The sequence below is a fragment of the Elaeis guineensis genome, chromosome 3 (genome assembly GCF_000442705.2).
Source record: "Elaeis guineensis isolate ETL-2024a chromosome 3, EG11, whole genome shotgun sequence".
NCBI classification, from domain to species: Eukaryota; Viridiplantae; Streptophyta; class Magnoliopsida; order Arecales; family Arecaceae; genus Elaeis; species Elaeis guineensis.
In genome coordinates this window covers 106297624-106321862 of record NC_025995.2, presented here as the reverse complement: position 1 = coordinate 106321862, position 24239 = coordinate 106297624, and the positions used below count along the sequence as shown (strand labels likewise).

The 24239-nt window shown below is 38.5% G+C and overlaps 1 protein-coding gene, 1 long non-coding RNA gene, 1 other non-coding gene and 1 pseudogene across 3 annotated transcripts; 3 read left to right on the top strand and 1 right to left on the bottom strand.

The window, feature by feature from the left end:
* Positions 1-1287: 1287 nt before the first annotated feature.
* LOC105041164 (uncharacterized) lies at positions 1288-3202 on the top strand. Its single transcript, XR_831353.4, has 2 exons — positions 1288-1848; positions 2909-3202. It is a non-coding gene; the product is annotated as an uncharacterized lncRNA (long non-coding RNA).
* A 2942-nt stretch (positions 3203-6144) lies between these two features.
* Positions 6145-15815, top strand: LOC140856306 (uncharacterized; annotated as a pseudogene).
* Positions 15816-16627: 812 nt separating this feature from the next.
* Positions 16628-16709, top strand: TRNAS-AGA (transfer RNA serine (anticodon AGA)). Its single transcript has one exon. It is a non-coding gene; the product is annotated as a tRNA-Ser (tRNA).
* A 3063-nt stretch (positions 16710-19772) lies between these two features.
* Positions 19773-20803, bottom strand: LOC105041165 (uncharacterized). The gene has a single exon (XM_010918016.4). The coding sequence runs from the start codon at positions 20757-20759 to the stop codon at positions 20289-20291; it is 471 nt and encodes a 156-aa protein (XP_010916318.1). The 5' UTR covers positions 20760-20803; the 3' UTR covers positions 19773-20288.
* Between the last annotated feature and the right edge of the window lie 3436 nt (positions 20804-24239).

Below are 24239 nucleotides of genomic sequence, written 5' to 3'. Positions count from 1 at the left end.
CATGATTGCAAGTTAAATCTTTTGCGCAAAAGAATGATCAACCTTCTTTCATGATATGAGCTATTAATTGTGTTTTGCATAGTTTTTAAGGTGCTACATATGCTTCATAATCTATACTAATAGATAGAAGGGAGAGGTTGGAGGATTTTAGAAGCTATATAAAGTGCAATCTAGTGATTCATGCTATGAAAAATGATCGATCGTTCCTTCGCATGAAAGAGACAACCCGAACCCATCAAGCATAGGGTAAGTATATCTAAGAGGAGGGTTGAAATTTACTTTTGTTTGGTTGGAGTTCCATTATTTCGGAGACTGAATTGGCTTCAAACCTGAATACTCTAGGCATTTTTTTCCTTCTACAAACACACATGGCCATAGAGGCTAAGCTGTCCCATAATTATTTTGATATGAGCTTCTTTTCTAATTATTCTTAACTTTGGTAGTATTTGGTTGGGTAATTATGGGTAGAATAAGGGCTTGTTCCATCTTATTCTCTCAAACAAGTGAAAAAATGGTGGTGGGCCATCCTGGTTTAGTAATTCTGGTAACCCTCCCTAATTCTAGAATATGATTCCATGATGGATCATGAAATTGGTAATTCCAGGTCATATTGAATATTAATTAGAATAACGCTACATTAATTTTACTAGAATAAAGGTGGAATACCAGATTTTTAATCAAACAGTAATCTAGAATAACAAGGATGAATAGCTATTCTCTGAGAATTCGTATTTCTATTTCAGAAATAAAATTTGAGTATCCAAATACTACCAAAGGGGAGAATTACAGGACTATCCAAGGTTGGTTTCACCCATATATTTGAATGAGAATAACAAAAAGTTTTCTCACATGTGCTATAATGTCGCATTTGCTAGAAGCTTGGGCCCAAGAAAAATAAATCAGATAGAAAGGCTACCTTGTTGTTTAGAATGTACTTAATTAATTAATATATTATTGTTTCTTAATTAATTTATATAGTATTAGTCTTGTTAGGCGGACTCTTGAACCACTCATCCACCTCCTATTTATCTCTCTTTTTTGTTCTCATTTTCTTAAAGACAAAACAATTTGGATGTTCTTCGAACATTCTATTGCTTTAATTATCACGCAATACATGATGGACCTTCCAAGAAGGATGAAACAAAAAAAAATTAACTCATCATAACTTTCATTTCTAATTTAGTCACTCTATGTACCAGAGAAGATTAGTATGGACAAAGAAGATAACCACGAGTGGAGTATATCACAAGATAGCTTTATTCTGCTGGAGTGGAAGTTTCTTTCTAGTAGTCCTAGTTCTTTGTATGCCAGATTCTTACAAGCAAAAAGCTAGTACACGCCGTCGTTACAGATATTTACGATTTATTTTAAACCCCTAGAACTTCCCACATGACGTTATAAATGGCAGACCATTGGCCAGACTACGTACAGAAATACCTGCCTACAACCCTACTCCCATCCAGAGAGAGAAGACAGGTAGATATGAGAGAAGAGTTAGGGATGTGGGAGTCCACCAGACATGTGAGTATGATCAGGAGGAAGTCAGAGGAATCTATTCAAGCCTCTCCCCGAGGCTCCCTCTAGATTTGAAGGGGGGGGGGGAGGGAAAGGTAAAGAATGACCCCCGGCCCTCCTCCACTCTTGCCAACCTTCCAAGCTCTACTCTTCTATAAGAACACCCCCTCTTCCCTCACTTTCCATCTCCCTATAATTAACTTCTACCAGCTGAATTAGTGCCTGCTTTGCGCTTTGTTCCCATGTGTTGGATTTAAGCTTGTCAACAGTTTGGATGATGATATCGCCTTCAGGGTTTCTGGCTTTTGGTTCTCTCTCTCTCTCTCTCTCTGGGTACAAGCTTTTGGTTCTCTTTACATATGTGCTAGCAACATGTTTGCTTTTCTTCTTTCTGAAAAACAAGTTGGCTTCTTTCTGGGTTTCTGGGGATATAGGCTTTGAGGTAGAGCTCCTTGAGATCCAAAGAAGGGGTCTTGGACGGGTGGATCTAGCTGCTGAGTCATGGATGCCACTCACCTATCCCATGGTTTTTTTTTTGGATGCCAACGATGATGGAGAGAGAGTTCTTTTGGAACCTGGAATAGGCTTGTGGTTTGCATGACCCAGGAGCTGCATTAGCCCTTCCTGATCTTTGTTTGGATTGAAGGGAGCTCTATGTCTACACCCTTCACCCCTTAATTACCACTCTCTTTCCACCCATTGTGGGTCTCCTTGTCCTATGCGCCTCTGTTTTGCAGGTTAATTTAGGACATGTTAGAGCCTATATATAGAGGACCAGATTCCATGGCAAACTTGCGCCTTGTTGCAGGACTTTGGCGTTTTATTTTTGTTGAGTGGGGGCTGGTGTGATGTTATGCTCACTAAACTACTGTGGCCCTACTGTTGCACTTGGTGGTGGAGCTCCCAATATTCCGATTTGTAGTCATTTTTCGACTATATTTCCAGCTACTGTTGGTCTGCGTACTAGATTTCTTGCATTCTTTCTGGCTGCTTAGATTTGAACATACGGATCTATATTTTTGGTTTAATAATAGAACATATATTTTGTGTGCAACTTTTACAGCTTTTTCCGCTGCTATAGGTTCGGCAAGGTTTTTTGCAATGGTTTTGCCTATTATATCTTTACTATTATATTATTGTTATATATATTTTTTCGAGAAATATTTTTGTAAGCTTTACACTATTAAGGCTTCACACACTGGGTTTGCTCGTGACCTTTATATGTTCCTGTTTACCCCCTAGCTTTGTATGAAGTATATAGTCTAATGTCTCACATGGATTATATATTGTTTGTTCCTTCTAATCATAAGTGCATTGTTTCATATAAAACTTTGAAACTGAGTGGAATATTAATTGTTGCTGCAAATTATACTTTTTCTCCGCTTTTTCTTAGTTCAAAACTGCAGATGGGATGAGGCCAGGTGCAAGTTGACGAAGCTAGCCAGCTTTTGTGCCAAGCCAAGGGATGCGTAGAGGCTATGCAGGAAATCAGTGCTGGTATCTAAACCATGGGAGTTATGTGTGCTCTTTTTTTGTTTCCTCCTAAGTTTTGCTTATTGTTTTGTTATTCTAGAAACCATGTAAACCGTGACTTGAGGTTGTGTTTGGTTTCCTTTCATCTTTTTTACCTTTTTTTATGTATGGAATTGGATTTTACAAATGCAGGAACTTTAGGAATGTTTTCCAATACTTTAGTCTGTTAAAATGGAATGTGCTAATTAACCTTTCTCCAAAAAGAATATTCTAACCATTTTGGCAACTTAATTAATTTGTATCCATCCACCTGTACTCAATTTTGGATTGTAGATTCAAGGTTGGACAAGAAAAATAATAGTGAAAGAAAGGTGCACGATGGTTAAAGTGTCATGCGTATCGGGGAATTGTACATGTTTATCGCTAATATATTATAAAGATTCCGTAATTTGATCCGTCTTGGGCTTCTCCTGGATGATGGACTGCAGGATGTAAGCTAAACTCTATGGATGCATTAAATGGGGAAGTTTGCAATTCCAGACACCCAGATGCTTTACAAAATGTAAGGGCAGGGCTGTCCATAGGGATTTATATATAAAAACATAAAAGAAAGAAAGAAAGCAAGCTCGCTGGTGCCTTTCTTCTTCTTCCTCTTCTTCATTTTTTTTCTCTTTTTTTTTTTAAAGAAAATGGTGCAACGTCACATTAGTTAAAGTAATTAGCCATCACAAAAGGACAATCTTATCAATTACATTCTTGGATCATACACACCCACCCCAATGGCATTCAACATAGGTGTGATGACTGGCCAGTCCATCTGGACTGAACGTAATCTATTTAGATGTGATAATTACTCCACTCCATCGGATATTCCATCCGACCCCATCTTGGTGCGGCAGGTTGTACTTGACCCACAGCAAATGCATGGTAGGTATGGGTAATAGTAAAATCCGATCTGGATATATATATATATATATATATATATATATACAATTCTTCACAATCCCCTCTTTGAAGCAAAAAAAAAAAAGCATTGTATGTCCAAAAAAAAGAAATTATAGTTTTACTCGGCCTAATCCGTCATACTCACTTTGTCTCACCCCAAGGCAAAAATAAAGCAGGTATGTAAACATGTTGCCATCCCTAGATCTATTTATTTGAGAGGGGTCTGGCCCTCTCATTAAACATCAAATAGGACAGAGGGCAGACAATTCCCAATTCCACCAATTCTAGAGAGGCCAATGATAGCATGGCCATCTGTTTGGCTGAGCATGGTCTTCTAGAGGGGTGTGCCCCTTGCTCTATTGCGCACGCGCTCTCTCTCTCTCTCTCTTTCTCTCACCTCCCCTCACCATCACCATTGCGATCTCTCCCGCTTCCCTTCTTTTTCTCTCTCTATCCATGCATAAACCATGAACTTTCCTCTCCCTCTATCTTCTACTTTTCTCTCCTCCTTTATCTTCTCTTATATCACCAATATTAAGATTTGATGTCTTGAGATTCAATCCATATTGAACCCACAATAAGATCTGCAACGACAAATGGAGTCCAAGAACCTAAGATCATCTTAAACAGAGTTCAGATGATCGAAATACGCTCGATTGAAATTAGCATAAAGTCCAAAACGGTGGAGGATCGGCGGCAGGCCTGCCCAGTGCGTGCACGGGCCGGTCCAGCGCGTGCAGGCGCCCAGGCCAGCATCCCTGCACGATCCACCATAGACCGCGGGGCACTGGTGGTCCATTAGAGCCGCGTGGACCAAAGTCACGGTCCACGCGCGGTTCAGATAGTTTTTTGTGTGATCCGATAGCCTAGATCGCAGCCGATCGTGATCCGATGGCTGAGGACAATTCCGAATTTGATCAGACATGATCAGAGACTATTTTGCACGATCGGACGGCTTTTGTGCGAGCCAGTCACGATCGGACGGTCACGGATGGTTTTAGACTTAATTGAGACTCTGTATTCATACTGAAATAATATTTTTATGATTCTGGAGCATATATAGCTCCGATTGACGAACCATTTGTTGCATTGGAGAGTTGGTGACGTCCTGGAGGTGCAAAAAAGCTTCAACAGAGATTTTAGAGAGATTTTGTGAGGATTTTGGAACTTTTTCTTGAGAGACCCTTATATAAGGATTGAGTGGTGAGTTCCTCTTGTATTGGTTTTATTTTATTCTTTCATAATGAAGTTTGCACGCCCCGTGGAGGTAGGCTTGAGATTGATCCATGTACTTATATTGTGTTTCTTATTTTATTTTTTCTTTCTTCCTATTGCATCTTGTGGTATCAGATCCTGGTGGCACAATAATTGGTATCAAAGCGAGGTGGTGCCAGAGCGTAGGTTGCAGCGGTGGTGATCGAGATAGAAAATAGAGAAGATAAGCACGATCAAGATGAAGATCAACAGATTTGATGGAAAGAGCAATTTTTTCTTATGGCAGACCAGGATGAAAGACGTGCTCATCCAATAAGAGTTGATCGATGCTCTCTTGTGCGACGAGAAGCCGACCACCATGGAGATGCAGGATTGGAAGCGGCTCCAGATACAGACGGTGAGTACGATTCACTTGTACCTAGCAGATGAGATAGTGATCCATATGCTTAGCAAGACTTTCCGACGATGCTGTGGTCGAAGCTCGAGGAGTTGTACATGGCGAAGTCTTTCACCAACACTCTATTCCTCTGAAGGCAGTTTCATTAGCTACGGATGATTGAGAGGCAGAGCATGCAGGAGCATCTCAGCCACTTTCAAAAGATCCTTACCGACCTCTTCAGCATTGTCGAGAAAGTTGAGGAGAAGACCAGAGCGCTGGTCTTGCTAGCATCGCTTTTTCCTTCGTATGAATCTTTGGTGACTGCTCTTTTAGTAGAGAAGAGCACCATCAAGATGGATGAGGTCACCGCGGCGATTCTCAAGAATGAGGTTCTCAGGAGGAAGAATCTAGCTTCGAGCTCAGGTGGCGATAGTTCAGCTTTGATGATTTCTAAAGGAGCAGGAGATGGTAAATGGAGCAACAGAAGATCGCGACGAAGGCGGTCCAAGTCTAAGATGAGGAACTTGAGCAAGATCAGATGTTATCGGTGTGACGAGTTGGGGCATCTAGCCAGAGATTGCTCTTAACTCATGGATCGGACTAGGGCTACTGCAGCGATGGCTAGTAACGATTCAGAGGATGATACTCTGAAGATATCTGACGAGGTATCTACTTCTTTCCAACAGTAGATTTTAGATTCTGCATACACCTATCACGTATGTTGCAGAAAGGAGTAGTTTGACTCTTTGGAGAACAGTGAGGGTACTGTTTATCTGTCGGATGGATCAAACTGTGCGATCAGAGGCATCGGGACGATCAGCTGAAGGATACATGATGGTGCAGTGAGGAGATTAGGGGAGGTCCGATACATATCCGATTTTATGCAGAATCTTATCTCATTGAACAGACTGGATTCGAGAGGCTCCAAGACAGTAGCTGGTGAAAGAATCCTGAAGGTGCTACGTGGTGATAAGATTATTCTGGAGGGAAAGAAGAAGATGAGAGGACATTACTATCTGGTGGGGAGCCCAGTGCGAGGTGGAGCTTCAGGATCCAGGAGAAGTCCAGAATGAGATGGAGCTCCAGGTGAAAGTGGATCGGACATGAGATGGAAGACTCGGGAGGATGATAGACGATATCGCAAGGTGAGATTTCTATTACCGTAGGATGATACCCCGAGCATGTCTCAGACCAGGAGGAGCACAGCATATGATGAAGATAGAATCGAGCGGCCTAGCTCGACTCTCATGTTTGCTCATCTATGATCAGCAGTTAATTGCCTCAGGGCATGGGGGTGAGGAGATCCAGAAGGTCTCAGAGTTAGGAGGAGATCAAATATTAAGTCAAGATGGAGATTGTTAGAATTTGATGTGTTAAGATTTGATTCACATTGAGCCCACAACGAGGTCTGCAATAACAAATGGAGTCCAACGAGTCCAAGATCACCTCAAACAAAATCCAGATGATCGAGATACACTCAATTGAAGTTGGCACGAAGTCTGGAATGGCGGAGGACCGACGACGGTTGGCGGCGGGCTGGCCCAGCGTGTGCGGGCGCCTAGGCCAGCATCCTCGCATGGTCCATGGTAGACCGCACGGCGCTGGCTGTCTATGGGAGCCACGTGGACTGATGTCGCGGTCCACGCACGGTTCGGATAGTTTTTTGCATGATCCAACAGTCCAGATCGCAGTCGGTCACGATCGGATGGTTGAAGATGATTTCGAGTTTGATCAGGTATGATCAGAGACTATTTTGCGTGATCAGATAGCTCTGCTGTGAGCCGATCATGATCGGACGGCTACGGATGATTTTAAACTTGATTAGGACTCTGTATTTTTACTGAAATAGTTTTTTTGTGATTCTGAAGCTTATATAGCTCCGATTGATGAATCGTTTGTTGCGTTAGAGAGTTGGTGACGTTTTGGAGGTGCAGAAAGGCTTTAACAAAAATTTTAGAGAGCTTTTATGAGAGTTTTGAGACTTTTTCTTTAGAAACTCTTGTACAAGAATTGAGTGGTGAGTTTTTCTTGTATTGATTTTATTTTATTCTCTTATAGTGAAATTTGCACGCCCTATGAAGGTAAGCTTGAGATCGATCTACGTATTTGTATTGTGTTTCTTATTTTATTTCTTCTTTTTTCTTACTGCATCTTATGGTATCGGATCCTGATGGCGTAACAGCCAGAGCCTCTAGACTCCACATGTAAAATGTGCGAAATATGGTTTGTGGTATGTCGGCCTTGACTAGTCTAATATCAAAAGGTCATTTCATGATAATAAATTATATTTAATTACAACACTAACTTATGAATAAATTGGATTTTATATAATCATAAGCTCGGACAAAAGGTGGTGGGGCATCTAAATTAATAGGCCACTTGTGAAACATTATATCCTTGGTGTGTTAGCTATGGATTGAGGTACGTATTTGGTGCGGACACCAGAGCCATCAAAAATCGGCAACATGATTTAAGTTCGATTTGGATCGAAGAAGCCTCATTAAATTGATTCTACTTCAGTTATTTATTTTCAGTCAATAAATTTTTAATGCATTTGGCTTTGGATCCATAGGGCCATACTTGGATTTGTTCACGTCACCTTTGGAGCCACCACTCTCCACATGCCAAGAGAAGAAATATGCATGCCAGCATGTGCCGTGCTCATGCCAAGTTGTGTCAAGCATCAAGCACCCACATGGAGTTTCATTTCTTCTTTAGAATTTCTTAAGAATTCTTGGTTACTTACTTATTTTGTTGAAGGCTGATTTCTTTCCTATAGTAGATTATAATGCTTTACTTTTTTGTGGAGGGTTGATTTCTTCCTTGTAAAGATAAGAGATTCCTAAACAAACAGGACCCTTAAAGTCTTATATAAATCCTTGTATCTTCCATAAAAAGAAAACAATGAATGATTTTACAAACTTCACAAATACTTGTGTCAATCACTCCGAGAGGGAGAGTGTGTGGACCCAAAATCATCCCACAAGGGGAGGGTGTGAGATCCACTTTCTATCCTATTCCTTCTACTTAAGATTCAGTATTCCTGCGACTCTGATTGACTCCACCATCTACCCACACAAGCCTATTCCGTCAAGGGAAGATCTGTCTCCTCCAGAATTTTCATCTGTCGTGCTGAGAGGAGTGATTTCTTATTCTACAGATCATATACTGTCAAGGACCTTCGTTCCTTAACAGTTGATCTTTGATTTTTTTTTTTATCTGATGTTGGTAAAGACCTAGTTCTTTATCGATGGATCTGTTTGGTTAAAAGATTAAGAGCCCTAATCAGAGTAGTTTCTTAACTACCACGATCCGAAATCTTATCATCTTCTTGGATTTTCTCACGGATTTAATATTTTATTTTCTCTCATTCCATTCTTTTTTTTTTTGCATTTACTCGTGAGCATGTTTAATTTCTGCTATCTGCTTATGAAATTCTCTATTACTAGTTGTTTACTGATCTCTCGAATGGTATTCATCTGTATCATTTAGATTGATCTCGCTTTAGTCTCGTATCAATCAATCACGCCTCCTGAGCAGAGTATAGGCAACTATACTATCTGTCCTGAAAATAATAAGTCCCTAGCTGGACGTGATTTATTGTTGATGAACAGAAGAGAGCTTGATCATTAGGATCGATTTTTTTTTCTCTCTTCTTTAGGGTTGTCCCGCATCAATTTGGTATCAGAGCCGGTTGATTAGGGCTTTAGTTTAAATTCAGTAATTTAAATTTTCGCAAGTTAAATTTTCGCACTCTAAATTTCATACTTTACTTTCAAGCATTTTAATTTTTATTGCACCTTATTTCTGCATCTTAGAGTTGCATGACCACTAGATCAGGTACCTAGTACCAACATCCTATTTTTTCACCCAACACCAATATGGATCCCAATATAGCAGCCATCATTAATGCTCTGACTGAAAAGTTTGATGACATAAAAAATTTTATGAAAGCCATGGATGAGAGAATAGTGGTATTAGAAGAAGCTAGGCAGAAACAACCTGAACCTGAGTCTCCCCGACTACCTATAGGACAAAGAGGTAGGAATCTAGAACTTGATCGACCTATAGGGGCACGCCCGCACCATAACCAGTTCGATCAAGATGAGCATATTCTAATGAATGTGAAAGTCGAATCCCCAAATTTTGATGGTTGTCTAGATCCGAGAGAGTACCTAGATTGGGAATCAGGTATGGACCACTATTTTGGATGGTACGAAATGTCTGAAGTAAGGAGAGTTAGGTTTGCTATGATGAAATTGGTGAGGCAAGCCCGACTTTATTGGAAAAGTGTTGAGCATCTTCTCAATCAGAGAAGACAAGATCCGATAGAAACCTGAGATGAGATGAAAGAAAAACTCAGAGAGAAGTACCTCCCCATCTCTTACCAACAAAGACTTTTAGATCAATGGCAGAGGCTTACTCAAGGGAATAGATCAGTCACCGAGTATATCACGAGATTTGATGAATACCTCATGAGATGTGGAGTAGCCGAAGATAGAGTTGTTACCTTATCTAGATTTAGAGATGGATTACGAGAGGATATTCAGCGTGAGCTCTTTCTGCGAGAGGTAACTACGTTGGAACAAGCTTATCAACTTGCCTTAGATTTTGAAAGATTTTCTAGATATTCGACTCTCCGTCGTCCTGAACCCAATCGAGTAACCCCTTCTGGATCAAGACCTAATATTAATCAAACTCCTAATAACGGACCTCCACTTACAAATCCTATTGGGAGAAAAGAAGATAAAGAAAAAGGAGCTATAGGAGAGTTATCAAAAGGAAGTAGTTCTCGATCTCATTGCTTCAAGTGCCATGGTTATGGTCACTTTGCTGCACAATGCCCCAACCGATCATTATTCGTAGAAGAATTAGAAGGAGAAACTCTAGAAAATATTGAGGAGGAAGTTTATGAAGCTGATCCAGATTTAGCTGAGCAATTTGAGAGTACCGAGGACATCCTAGGTTATGCCACACCTGAGTCAGACCTTAGGCTTGGAGTCGTTAGGTACGTCCTAGCCCAAACTAAGAAAAGTGAAGACTGGCATAGGACCTCTATTTTCCATACCTTCATAAAATTTGGCGATAAAATTTGTAAGGTGATCATTGATAGCGGTAGCTGTATCAACGCCATCTCCACCGACACGGTTAAACGATTAGGATTAACTCCTGTAGATCATCCAAGTCCATACCGTGTGTCTTGGATTGATTCTTTCTCTATTCCCATCAAATTTAGATGTCGTGTGCCCATCCAGTTTTATTCCTATCAGGATCATATGTGGTGCGATGTGTTACCTATGGAAGTCGGAAGTATCATATTAGGTCGGCCTTGGCTATTCGACAATGATGTTACGATTTATGACCGTACCAACTCCTGTAGCTTTACTCATCAGGGTAAGAAGATCACGATTAATCCTTCCCCACCTAAGGCTACTAATAGAAAGATAGGTGATGGACCAAAAGAAAATCTTAAGAAGAAAAGTCTCAATCTGATAGGTGCTAAAGAATTAGAGACGACCATGAGTGAAGGATTACCAGTTTGGATGCTTGTTGCTAGAGAAGTTCATGAGGATTCTAAGGTGGATTCTCCTAAGGAAGTAGCTAGCCTTCTTACTGAGTTTCATGATGTCTTTCCTGAGGATCTTCCAGATTACTTACCGCCTATGAGAAATATTCAACATGCCATTGATTTAGTTCCTGGATCTATCCTACCCAACTTGCCCCACTATAGGTTGAACCCTAATGAGCATGCCGAGCTACAAAGACAAGTTGGAGAGCTGATAAAAAAAAGATTTGTGAGGGAGAGTTTGAGTCCTTACGTGATTCCTGCACTACTGACTCCAAAGAAGGATGGTACATGGAGGATGTGCATAGATAGCCGTGCCATTAACAAGATCACCATTAAGTACCGCTTTCCCATCCCTAGGTTAGACGACATGTTAGATATGATGGCCGGATCCACTATCTTTTTTAAGATCGATCTTAAGAGTGGTTACCATCAAGTAAGGATTAGACCGGGAGATGAGTGAAAAATTGCTTTCAAGATAAAAAATGGTTTATATGAGTGGATGGTGATGCCATTTGGATTATCTAATGCCCCTAGTACCTTCATGAGGTTGATGACCCAAGTACTACGACCATTTATAGGAGTATTTGTAGTCGTATATTTTGATGACATTTTGATCTATAGTCGAACTAGGGAAGACCATTTAGATCACCTCTAAAGAGTGTGTCAAGTTCTTAAAACAGAAAGCTTGTATGCTAATCCTAAGAAGTGCGCTTTTATGACAGACCATATCATCTTTTTAAGTTTTATTGTTACCCCCAATGGTGTATTTGCTGATCCTGAAAAGATTAGAGCAATAGTTGAGTGGTCGGTGCCCAAGAGTGTGCATGACGTGCGGAGTTTTCATGGATTAGCAACCTTTTATCGTAGGTTCATAAAAGGGTTTAGCACCATAGTCGCTCCCATCACTGACTGCATTAGAAAGAAAAATTTTGAATGGACTAGGACAGCCAATAAAGCCTTTCTAGACATTAAGGACAAGATGACTCATGCCCCAATCTTGCGTCTCCCTGATTTTTCTAAGATTTTTGAAGTAGCGTGCGATGCGTCAGGAGTTGGGATTGGTGGTGTCCTTAGTCAAGAAGGTCATCCAGTAGCATACTTTAGCGAGAAACTTAACGATTCTAAACTCAAGTATTCTACCTATGATAAGAAGTTTTATGCGGTAATTCAAGCTTTAAGATATTGGAGGTATTACCTACTACCGCAAGAATTTATTTTGTACTTTGACCATGAGGCCCTTAGATTCCTGAATTCTCAAAAGAAATTGAATCATAGACACGGTAGGTGGGTCGAGTTTTTGCAAGCCTATACTTTTATTTTGAAACACCGTGCAGGTGTAGAGAATCGTGCTGCTGATGCCCTGAGTCATCGTCATACTTTGCTGTCCACCGTTAGTATAGAAGTTGTTGGTTTTGATAAGGTTAAAAAAAATTATGAGGAGTGTCTAGATTTTGGTGACATACTTACCGCTTTACGTAAGGGGCCATCTAGAGAACGTAGTGAATATACCCTTCAGGATGGTTACCTATTTAGAGAAGCTAGACTGTGTATCCCCCGTACATCTTTAAGAGATTTTTTAGTTTGAGAATTACATGCTGGAGGATTAGCTGGATACTTTGGTAGGAATAAAACTATAGAGTTGGTAGAAGCCCAGTTCTTTTGGCCAAGCTTGAAAAGAGATGTCACCCGAATTGTTGCCCAATGTAGAACATGTGCTGTGGCCAAGCAGAGAAAATAAAATACCGGCTTATATACACCCTTACCTATACCAGACTGTCCTTGGCAAGATGTTAGTATGGATTTTATTTTGGGATTACCTAGGACAGCTAGGAAGCATGATTCTATTCTAGTGGTTGTAGATAGATTTTCAAAAATGACCCATTTCTTGTCCTGTTGCCAAACGTCTGATGCGTCGAAAGTTGCAAGGATATACTTTGATGAGATTGTTAGACTACATGGATTGCCTAAAATCATTGTTTCTGATAGGGATGTTAGATTTATGAGCTATTTTTGGAAAATCCTATGACACCTTTTAGGCACAAAACTAAAGTTTTCTTCTGCCTATCATCCGCAAACAGACGGTCAGACCGAAGTGGTTAATAGGAGTCTTGAAAATCTTTTGCGTTGCTTGATTGGGGAACATATGGGTAACTGGAATCTTTTGCTGCCCCGAGCCGAATTTGCATATAATAGCTCTATTAATAGGTCCATTGGCATGAGTCCTTTTGAAGTAGTTCATGGATATCAACCTAGAAAACCAATAGACCTCATCCCACTACCCATGCATGCTAGGATTTTCAAATCTGCAGAGTCATTTGCACAGCATGTCAAGAGTCTGCATAAAGAGATCAGTAAAAAAATTAGTATGAGTAATAAAGTTTATAAACAGAATGCAGATTCTCATCGACGTGTTTAAGAGTTTGCAAAGAGAGACTATGTGATGGTTCGATTGAGGCCTGAACGGTTCTCCCCCGGAACCGTGAAGAAGTTACATGCCCGAGGAGCAGGTCCGTTTAAGATCATAAAGAAAATCGGATCAAATGCGTATGTTGTGGACCTACCTTCTGATTTTGGGATTAGCTCTACTTTTAACATTACAGATCTTGTCACCTATAAAAAACCAACTCGGATACCTAGTGAGCCATTTGAGCCTGAACCAACCTTTGAGAGCGAACCTATCCCTGAGTGTCCACCAGCCAAAATGTCAGCAAAACACGATCAGATTGAGAGAATTTTGGATGAGCAGATCCTTTCCACCCAGAGTCGAGGCTATCAGCGGTATCTGGTCAGATGGCGAGGTCGACCGGAGTCTGAAGATACCTGGATCACTCGAGAAGAGCTGCAATGCATTGATCCCGATCTACTTGAGCATCACTAGAGCGGAATCGACCCACACTCGACAGGGTCGAGTTTTTTCCACCCCGGGAGAATTGGTGCGGACACCAGAGCCATCAAAAATCGGCAACATGATTTAAGTTCGATTTGGATCGAAGAAGCCTCATTAAATTGATTCTACTTCAGTTATTTATTTTCAGTCAATAAATTTTTAATGCATTTGGCTTTGGGTCCATAGGGCCATACTTGGATTTATCCACGTCATCTTTGGAGCCACCACTCTCCACATGCCAAGAGAAGAAATATGCATGCCAGCATGTGCCATGCTCATGCCAAGTTGTGTCAAGCATCAAGCACCCACATGGAGTTCCATTTCTTCCTTAGAATTTCTTAAGAGTTCTTGGCTACTTACTTATTTTGTTGAAGGCTGATTTCTTTCCTATGGTAGATTATAATGCTTTACTTTTTTGTGGAGGGTTGATTTCTTCCTTGTAAAGATAAGAGATTCCTAAACAAACAGAACCCTTAGAGTCCTATATAAATTCTTGTGTCTTCCATGAAAAGAAAACAATGAATGATTTTACAAACTCCACAAATACTTGTGTCAATCGCTCCGAGAGGGAGAGGGTGTGAGACCCAAAATCGTCCCACAAGGGGAGGGTGTGAGGCCCACTTTCTATCATATTCCTTCTACTTAAGATTTAGTGTTCCTGCGACTCTGATCGACTCCACCATCTACCCACGCAAGCCTATTCCGTCAAGAGAAGATCTGTCTCCTTCAGAATTTTCATTTGTCGTGCTGAGAGGAGTGATTTCTTATTCTACAGATCATATGCTGTCAAGGACCTTCGTTCCTTAACAGTTGATCTTTGATTTTTTTTTTATCCGATGTTGGTAAAGACCTAGTTCTTTATCGATGAATCTGTTTGGTTAAAAGATTAAGAGCCCTAATCAGAGTAGTTTCTTAACTACCACGATCCGAAATCTTATCATCTTCTTGGATTTTCTCACGGGTTTAATGTTTTATTTTCTCTCGTTCCATTCTTATTTTTTTTTGTATTTACTCGTGAGCATGTTTAATTTCTGCTATCTGTTTATGAAATTCTCTATTACTAGTTGTTTACTGATCTCTCGAATGGCATTCATCTGTATCATTTAGATTGATCTCGCTTTAGTCTCGTATCAATCAATCAAGCCTCCTGAGTAGAGTATAGGCAACTATACTGTCTGTCCTAGGAATAATAAGCCCCTGGCTGGACGTGATTTGTTGTTGATGAACAGAAGAGAGCTTGATCATTAGGATCGATTTTTTTTTTCTCTCTTCTTTAGGGTTGTTCCGCATCAGTATTATAGTTTCCAACCATGATAAAAGCATGGTGTGTGATGGCTTGTTGATGCCTAATATTGTTGGACCCATCTTCTGCTAATCCGACTATAAAAAATAATTAATTAATTTGAAATTACTGTGGAATGGAACTACTGATATGAAGATATATGATATGTATATCAGAACGACTATTTTAGTGATATGATGTATGTATTAGAACTATTGTACTAATGATACACGATATGCATGTTGGCATTGCTAATTGGTTCATATGTGAAATGCATACTTGATCTCATAGATTACCGAATTGTTGGCAGATGAATTTTATAATAGCGGTCAGCAGTTATATTTGGCTAAAAGATGTTATCTTATCTTTGGTGGTGTGCATGCATATGGGATTCTTATTGAGCTTTAAGCTCATATATTTATTATATCACTTTTTTCAAAGCCATAAGATGCCCAGCTTCTCATATATAACCTGAGATTTTTGGTGAGAATGATGGTTAGATTTCTGTATTGGAACTTTATAATCGAACAACTTCATTTTCAGCTTTTAATGAATATATTTTGTTAATAATATCTCCCATTACTAAATAAGTTGGTTCAGATCATTCGGCAATGCATATTCTCCAAAGGAAATATCCTAGGGAGCATGCGATGGTACCATGAGCCCAGCCAGAGTGGTGGGTTCAGGGCATGACAAAAAGGACGTGGCCAAACATCCATGGATTATATTTGCTCTCGAGTAAATAAAATTATATCTTCAGAAAATGCCAGCATGCATGAAACATTTAATTGATCATGGTGAACGCCTAATTAGGGAGAAAAAAAAAAGATCAAAAACTTGATGTGACGCATGGATTAGCCGGCAAACTCTAGTTCCAACCCAAATGCTTTAGATCGTGCATAAAAAGGGAATCGACTCAAAGTACTTTCTTTCTAAAGGAACTACTACTTCATTCTTACAAAGGCTCTTGCCAGGCTGACACTGGTTTTAATTAAGTGGTATTAATGTTATATATATATATTTCATAAACTTAATGCAATGGATTGTGCTTATGTTCTTAAAAACCAAATTTAATTATAAAGTTGATTTTGGAATAAGCTTGATCCAGTACATCCCATGTTCTCATAATTTCACTAGTTATAGAATGTCAGTTTTGATACTGGATAAGGACTAATACACCAAGATTCTCCATCTCGTTCCGTGGCTAGGAGGATGCGTTTGCGGTTTGCACCGTTGGTTGGCTTCAGGTCACACGAACGAGACGGTTGTTGCTGCAAACCTACCGTGAATGAGAAAGATGGCTTTGGTAATCGGCAAAGAAAATAGAATGTATACTTAGAGGAAAAACGTGTTATTAACTATGTGGTCGTGCCGGAGTGGTTATCGGGCATGACTAGAAATCATGTGGGCTCTGCCCGCGCAGGTTCGAATCCTGCCGACCACGTTTCATGTTGTTATCCATCTTTTTGAGTTTTTCTCAAATAAGCTGATTTTTTTTCTTTTTTTTTTTCAGTATTTCAGACTTTTTTATCCCATTTTTCCTATTTTTATCCCCACTCACTCAAGGATTTTTTCCATCCTTTTCGGCCTTTCTTTATCATTGTCCATTTCCCCTTTTTTTTAATCCTCTCTCAATCAAAATTTCTTCTACTATTTTTTGATTTTTTTCCCTCCCATGTTCCATAATAAAATGATTTATATTTTTTCTATTTTCTCCAATTCTATCTTCTCTCACTCAAAGGTTTTTTCCAACCTTTTTACCCTTTTTTATCGTTCCCATTTTTTCCTTTTTATCCATTTTATTTATCCTCTATCAATCAAAGTTTTTTCCACCATTTCTTTTGATTTTTTACCTTTTTTTATCTACACTCCTTGTTTAAGATTGCCATCTTTTTTTAATTATCTTTTTTTTCTTCTTATCTTTTTTCATTTTTTCTATTGTTTATTCCCCCTCACTCAAAGTCTTTTTATCTTTTACCTCTTTAATTTTTTATCTATTTCCAAATTTCATTTTTATTACCTCTAAAATAAATAGATTTTTCCTTATCTCCTCCCCCTCCTTTTATCTTTTTTTTTCTATTTTTTATCTCCTCTCAATCAAAGATTCTTTCCATCTTTTTTACTTTTCTTTATCTTTTTTCTTTTTCAAATTTCCTCTCAAATAAACTAATTGTTGATGGCTGCCACGACAATGTTGCTTTGCATTTCCAACAAAGATTTTTCCATCCTTCCCCATTTCTTTTACCTCTTTAATTTTTTATCTATTTCCAAATTCTATTTTTATTATCTCTAAAATAAATAGATTTTTCCCTATCTTTTCCCCCCCCTTTTATCTTTTTTTTCCTATTTTTTATCCCCTCTCGATCAAAGGTTCTTCCCATCTTTTTTACTTTTCCTTATCTTTTTTTTTTTTTCAATTTTTTTTTAAAATAAACTAATTGTTGATGGCTGCCACGACAATCTTGCTTTGCATTTCCAACAAAGATTTTTCCGTCCTTCCCCATTTTATATTTTTCCTTTTTTTTTTTTTTTTGTCCCTTCTCAAATAAACTGACCGTTGATTGGCAATACTAATACAAAATAAGACCGAATCAACAATAACATATTGGATCATCAAGTAATGTTATGGGGTCTTGATTCATCTGCAAAGTTCTTTTGTTCCCATCTTCTTTTTCTCCCTTTTCCTATCGCCTCTCAAAATGAACCGATTGTCAGAATGAGTCACATAAAATCAATGACATGATAGCAAATCATGGATTAATGTTTTGGTGACCTCGGCTCATGCATGAAAAATTTTTCCATCTTTTTTTCTCATTTTTTATCCCCTCTGGCAATAAACTGATTGTTGACGGTACAGAACTAGTATAAAGATAGAATCAGCAAGAGAATGATAAATCTTCAAGCAATGTTATTGGGAACTTAGTTCATGAGTAAAGTTTTTCCATTTTATTTTCTTTCTCTGCTTTCTACCCCCTCTTAAAATGAACTGATTATTGATGGTTAGCGACTAATGTAAAGTAAGGTGGACTCAACAATATGACAGCAAATTATCAAGTAATGTTATGTGGATCTCAGCTCCTGCACACAAAAAGTTCTTTATGCTGCATGATAAAAAAATAAAAATAAAAAAACTGATTTAACTCTCGGGAATTGATTGTTACCGTTGATTAAGTCTTTATTTTTCAGATTAGTTTGCTTCCATTAAGCTGAGCCTCCTCTCATCTCTATAACGTAGACTTAACCCTCTTTCCTAACTTATTTAATATTCGGGGTGGAACCTCTACTCTCTTGTCTTTTTTTTGTTTTCTTTTCTCGAGAAATTCTCTATTAAACAATGAAGAGGCATCCTAGAGCACTCTTCGAAATCTATTTTACATATATCAAAAAAATAATGGGATGCTGATTGTTTAACAAATATATTTTGCAGTAACTAATGCTGCACTCAAGCAAAGCCTGAGACTAGTGGCTGGCCCATGGCCCGGCCCGCGTGCATCCACAGTGAAGAGGTTGGGTGAGGACTTTGCTTGCTCATGGATGGGGATGTGGGAGACGCCCTTGTTGATATTGATCATCCCTTCTTGTAGCGTCGCTTTACCGGTTCTTTTCATCATAATTTCAAATGTGATGTGTCATGACCCATCTCGACCAACAAATTCAAAGAAAACATCTGTTGCACTATGGGCTATGGAGTCAAATTCTTGTGACATTACTCATGCGCCAAGGTTAAACAAGAAAAACATTTATGTACCAAAATTTAAAAAAAAAAATCAAAATTATATCCTACACTGTGTGCATCATATATCCATGTATCATGCCAATCAGCTCATCTCTTTTTTATAGACCTCATTCATCATGTACTCATCTTGATGATTGACCCATAGAAAGGAGACGAGCTAGTTGGTGTAGCAATACAGCCACATGCCAATATCTTTGAGACATTAAAATGAGGAAAGTGAGAAAGAATATCAAGAAACATGAATTGCTAGAGTGTTTTTTCTAGGAAAAAAAAAATTAAATTGAGATAAGAGGCAGAATGATAACGAGGATGGGATTTGAACCTGGATTATTAGCATCCAACAAACTGTGATTTATGAGGTCGGCTAGTTGCCTCCCTCTACTATCATAACATGGATAGAGTGGTGTTCTATTCCTCAAACAAAAGCACCGCAGATCAAAAAAAATTCTGCACGCTGTACCATATGTAAGATTTAATAATAGACAAGCATATCTGTCCTCCTCCCAAACAACAAAACAAAAAAAAAAAAAAAAAAGGCAAATATATTCATCAAACATATTAGATTTTGATAGGTATATATTATGTACATGCAAGATGTTGTATATGTATGGAGCGTAGTGAGGCTCTTCTAAACTCCATCCACGAATGTTTTTTTACCAGAATTGGAATGAAGGAGTGATTTAATTACCTCATTGGCGTGAAATTAAACAACTAAAATTTTGCACAGGTGGCGTCTGGCGTCAGTACTCTTTAAAAAGGATCTCTGGCCTATGTGGAACAATAAAGCAAGATTTTGTTTTTTTTATTTGCTAATATAGACATGGATATTTCATCGCAACTCTGTGGATTCTCATGTATTTTTTTTTTAAAAAAGGACAGTAGAAAAGCTGTTGGGAAAACCCACAATACATATTAGTTAAAACAACGATGCATGCCTAGCTCCTGTGAAGTTTGCAGCGGCTTTGAGAAATCCAAGATGATGGAAGAAAGTAGGTTTATTAATCTACGGTCTATTTGCACCTAGTTTCTCCAACCCAGTACTCCATCAATGAGTTCGCCAGTTAGAGAATGCTCTGACTCGATCAAACTTTTGCTGCCAAAGACAACTACCGTTCTCCAAAATGGACCCAAACAATCGTCAAATTAATAGTGATTCCACGCAGAAGAAAACGTGAAAAATTTCCTACAATGAATGGATGGCTTAAGAAAACTACTCAAACATCGAATTAGTCCAGGTACATGGAAACATGCATGCCATGATCTGAAGAACTCCAATCATGCACGTACTTATGATGCACCACTGCGTGCAAGAACCGACATGGCCGCCACCAACAAATGGAACACCATCACGATTACCGATGCCGGCACGGCCACGGTGATGATTGCCACCAGCCCAAAGGCCAAGCCAGGCCGAGTACTCAACAAGAAAGCCTGCAACATCCCCACCAATTCCGATACGTCCGATCCATAGCTTGCGTGGTAGCATCGCTTCTCCCACTCCATCCACTCGGACGGAGCCTCGTAGCTCCCCTCAGCCACTTTCATCTCATGGATCCTCTTTCGAAGCACCACCATGTTCTCGTCGACAAGCCGGCCGTCGGAATCCCGGTCGTAAGCATCCCTCTTGCGAGAGAAGCCGATGAGTACTGGTGTTCTTCTCTTGTGATGATCATGGTGGAGTTTGGTTTTTTGGAGCGGAAGAAATCCAAAGGAGGAAGGGAAAGCGGAGGAGGACATCAAAGAATAAGAGGTTTCCATTGCTTTAAAAGAAACTGGCACCAAATTAAAGAGACTGTCGAGTTATTGCGATGATGGAGTTGGTGAGATCCTCGATTTATACGTGCATATATACAGGCACGGGTGACGTATAAGCTAACGTGAGAACGTTAATGGGGCAAACGTGTGAAGATTAATCCCCACGTGACATTACCTGGCTTGGAAGATCCCGTACGTCTATATATTGCCACTATTACATCTAATGACGAATAGTCAAAGGAGGTGTTAATGCATTGTATCACTATAATATTATTTTACAAACTAGCATATATAGATCTACATTGGAAAGTATGAGTTTGGATCTTCGGTGGTATGCAATAATTTGTGACATAAAATACTATGGAATAACAATCATCATCTAGAGATAGTTATCAATAAATTAGCCTAACATCTTATACACAATGTGTTGTTATGGATAAGTCATCCATCTTCTGCCAGTTCATGCTGCATGCTATTCTGTAGTGCAGAAGAAAATATTCGTTACAACAATGATAGCAATGATGTTTCGTACTAATCATCATTTTTAAAATTTTTATTAAATTATAATAATTTTGATATAGTATCATCGTTGCAATGAATATTTTGCCGTAGTACAGATCATGCGCGTTGAGTTTTTTTTATTATTTTAATCAAATGTACGGTCAAAATGCCAGCCAAAGACAGATATTTTCGTTATATAATTTGTATCAGTACCAGATGATGGCTTAAGTGCTGATGTTATTTAAGTACCCATCAAAACTTTTAAATAACCTAATCTGCCTCCATGGCCGTCATAAGGAATTAACAAATCGTGAGTCCAATCGTGACTTTGGCACTCTCTTGTTAAAATCGTAGAAGAGAGTTCTACGTTGTTGTCGGCCACAATATTAGACATGAGAGCTGTAGCTTTTCAGGTAAGAGCCGTACTTTCAAAGAGATGAATCATTCCAAAAAAAAAAAGAGGGGGGCGGGGGGATTGAATCATTCCAAGAAGAAAGCGGCTTCTTTCTCGATAACGCTTTCTCACGAAGAGACGCTGTTCTTTAGAACACTTTCTTCGTAGGAAGAGGCACTGCAGGGTGCGCCGTAGACCATGGGCGCTTTCAATTTTTAAATCGTCCCCTAGTATCTATATTAATTAATTAAATTTTTAATTACTAAACAGAAAATAAAAGACAATAATAATGCAAAGACAATAATAAAGTTTCATTCTTTAGTCGCATTGACTTGTATGTTTTAATACTTCACTCTTCGTACATTATAAAAAATTTAATTATTAATAATAATTAATTACTATCACTAATAATCAATTTGTCATTACTAATATCATTAGCGACGACTCCACATTACTAATTAATGATCAAAAAAATCTTAATCACTAATTGTTATTATTAGCGATGAAATTTTTAACCGTCCGTAATAAGACTATTAGCGACGGCTAAATTTCGTCGTTATTTATTTTCTTATTTTTAAATAAAAATTTAAAAAAAAATAAAATTAATTAGCGACAATTTTTTTTATCGCTAATAATTATTAGCAACGGCTAAAATCATCGCTTTAGCCGTCAGTAATAATTAATTTTATTTTTTTTAAAATTTGTTATAATATTTTGTTATTAGCGATGGTTAAAATCATTGATAATAATTAATTTTATTTTTTAAAAAAAATTAATAATATTTTTAAAAATTTATTTTAATTAATCACAATCAATTATGGTTCCTAACATCTGTTATAATTAAAATCTAAAGATAATATGACAATCACAAATAAAAAACTAATTATATTATATTAAAAATATAAATTATATATTTTACGTACAGTATTAAAAAAATATAATACATCAAAATAAAAAAAAAATCAGCCTAGATCCTCCTTATCATCCTCCTCCTCATCCTCCTGCTCCTCTCCAGCAGTTGATGGATGAGAGCCGGATGTCCCAGTATCCTGAAATGAAGAAAAATAAAATATTATTAATAAGTTTTAATACGAAAGTGTTTGTGTCGATACGGAGATATATATTTTGATATACTACTCTGATTCTCGAACAGATTATTTCTAAATATTTCATTCGATGATATAGAGCTATAGACACCTCCGGCCCATCGTTTAGATGGTTAGATTGAATTTTTACCTCTTAGGTTCCATTCTCGAATTATTAATAAGTTTCGATACGAAAGCATATATGTCGATACGGAGGCATATATTTCGATATGCTACTCTGATTCTTCAACAGATTGTTTCTACATATTTCATTCGATGATACGGAGCTATAGACACATCCGGTTTATCATTTAGATCGTTAGATTGAATTTTTATCTCCTATATCTTCTTTTCAAACTTAAGTTTCGATATAGAGGCGTATCTTTCAATACACTTCTCCAATTATCGAACAGATTATTTCTACATGTTCCACTCAATGATACGGAGCTATAGACATCCCTAGCCCATCAATTGGATGGTTAGATTAAATTTATAGCTTCTAGATCTCTTTTTCCAACTCAAGCCTAAATATGTAAAGTTTCTAAATATAAAAACTTAAAATAAGTAAAAGAGTTTACTAATAGAATTACCTGATATGATGGCTGGGATAACGAGCCTAGCTAATCGCGTAGCTACGGGTCTTGAAGAATCTTTATGACCATATCACGAATGACATCTAGGAAGCTCTAAGGTCGCTGGCTCAAAAGCTTCTGCATGACCTCCTCCACATGCACATCGCTCCAAATCTGAGATATCGAGGCCTGTGAGGACGTCGAGGGTCAAAGCTATAGCCAAATCCTATGATCCGGCTCCTACTCACCTCTCCAATGATCCTGAGCCATCCCTCAAGATCAAGGAGGGGCTGACTGGATGTGTTATTGCTGTGCCGCGCAACGACGTACTCCACGTAATTCATCTACACAGTTCAAAAATATATTAGTTCTAATATATATATATATATATATATCAGACCTGTAACAACTTAAAAAATATAGTTTGAAATTTTTATCGTGATCTGCCATAACTTAGAATCTAAGTAATCATTAGCCCTTCTAGACTAGTGTGTGACCTCCCACAACCGCAGCTGGCTTGGTGGATGATCCAGTTGTCGTATCTGCAATAAGTAAATAATAAAATTAAATTAATTAAAGTATACATATAAAAATTTTTACAGTTCTAGTAAAAAATTTTATTATAGATTTCTTACCAATCTGTCAGTCACAATATGTGTGCCAACAGAGCCGCCCATGCGTCTGATTGGATCCTCCTGGATGGTCTGATTCTATCAGGCCCTCTGCCACCTACTGGAGTACTCCTTACTACTCCACTGATCGTAGAGAGCCTCCCATACGTCCACCCTATCCAGTGATCCTTGTAGGACCTTCAGTCCGATGGTGACTGAGAATTGGAATGTTCGATGGCGGACTGTCTGAGGCTGTAGAGGCCATCTCGAAGCCTTAGTGTAGCCATCTTATCGAAGGTTCGACGGCCAACCTCCTTATC

Coding starts and splice junctions, on each gene's coding strand:
- LOC105041165 (XM_010918016.4), bottom strand. CDS start 20,759: ATGGAAACCTCTTATTCTTTGATGTCCTCCTCCGCTTTCCCTTCCTCC.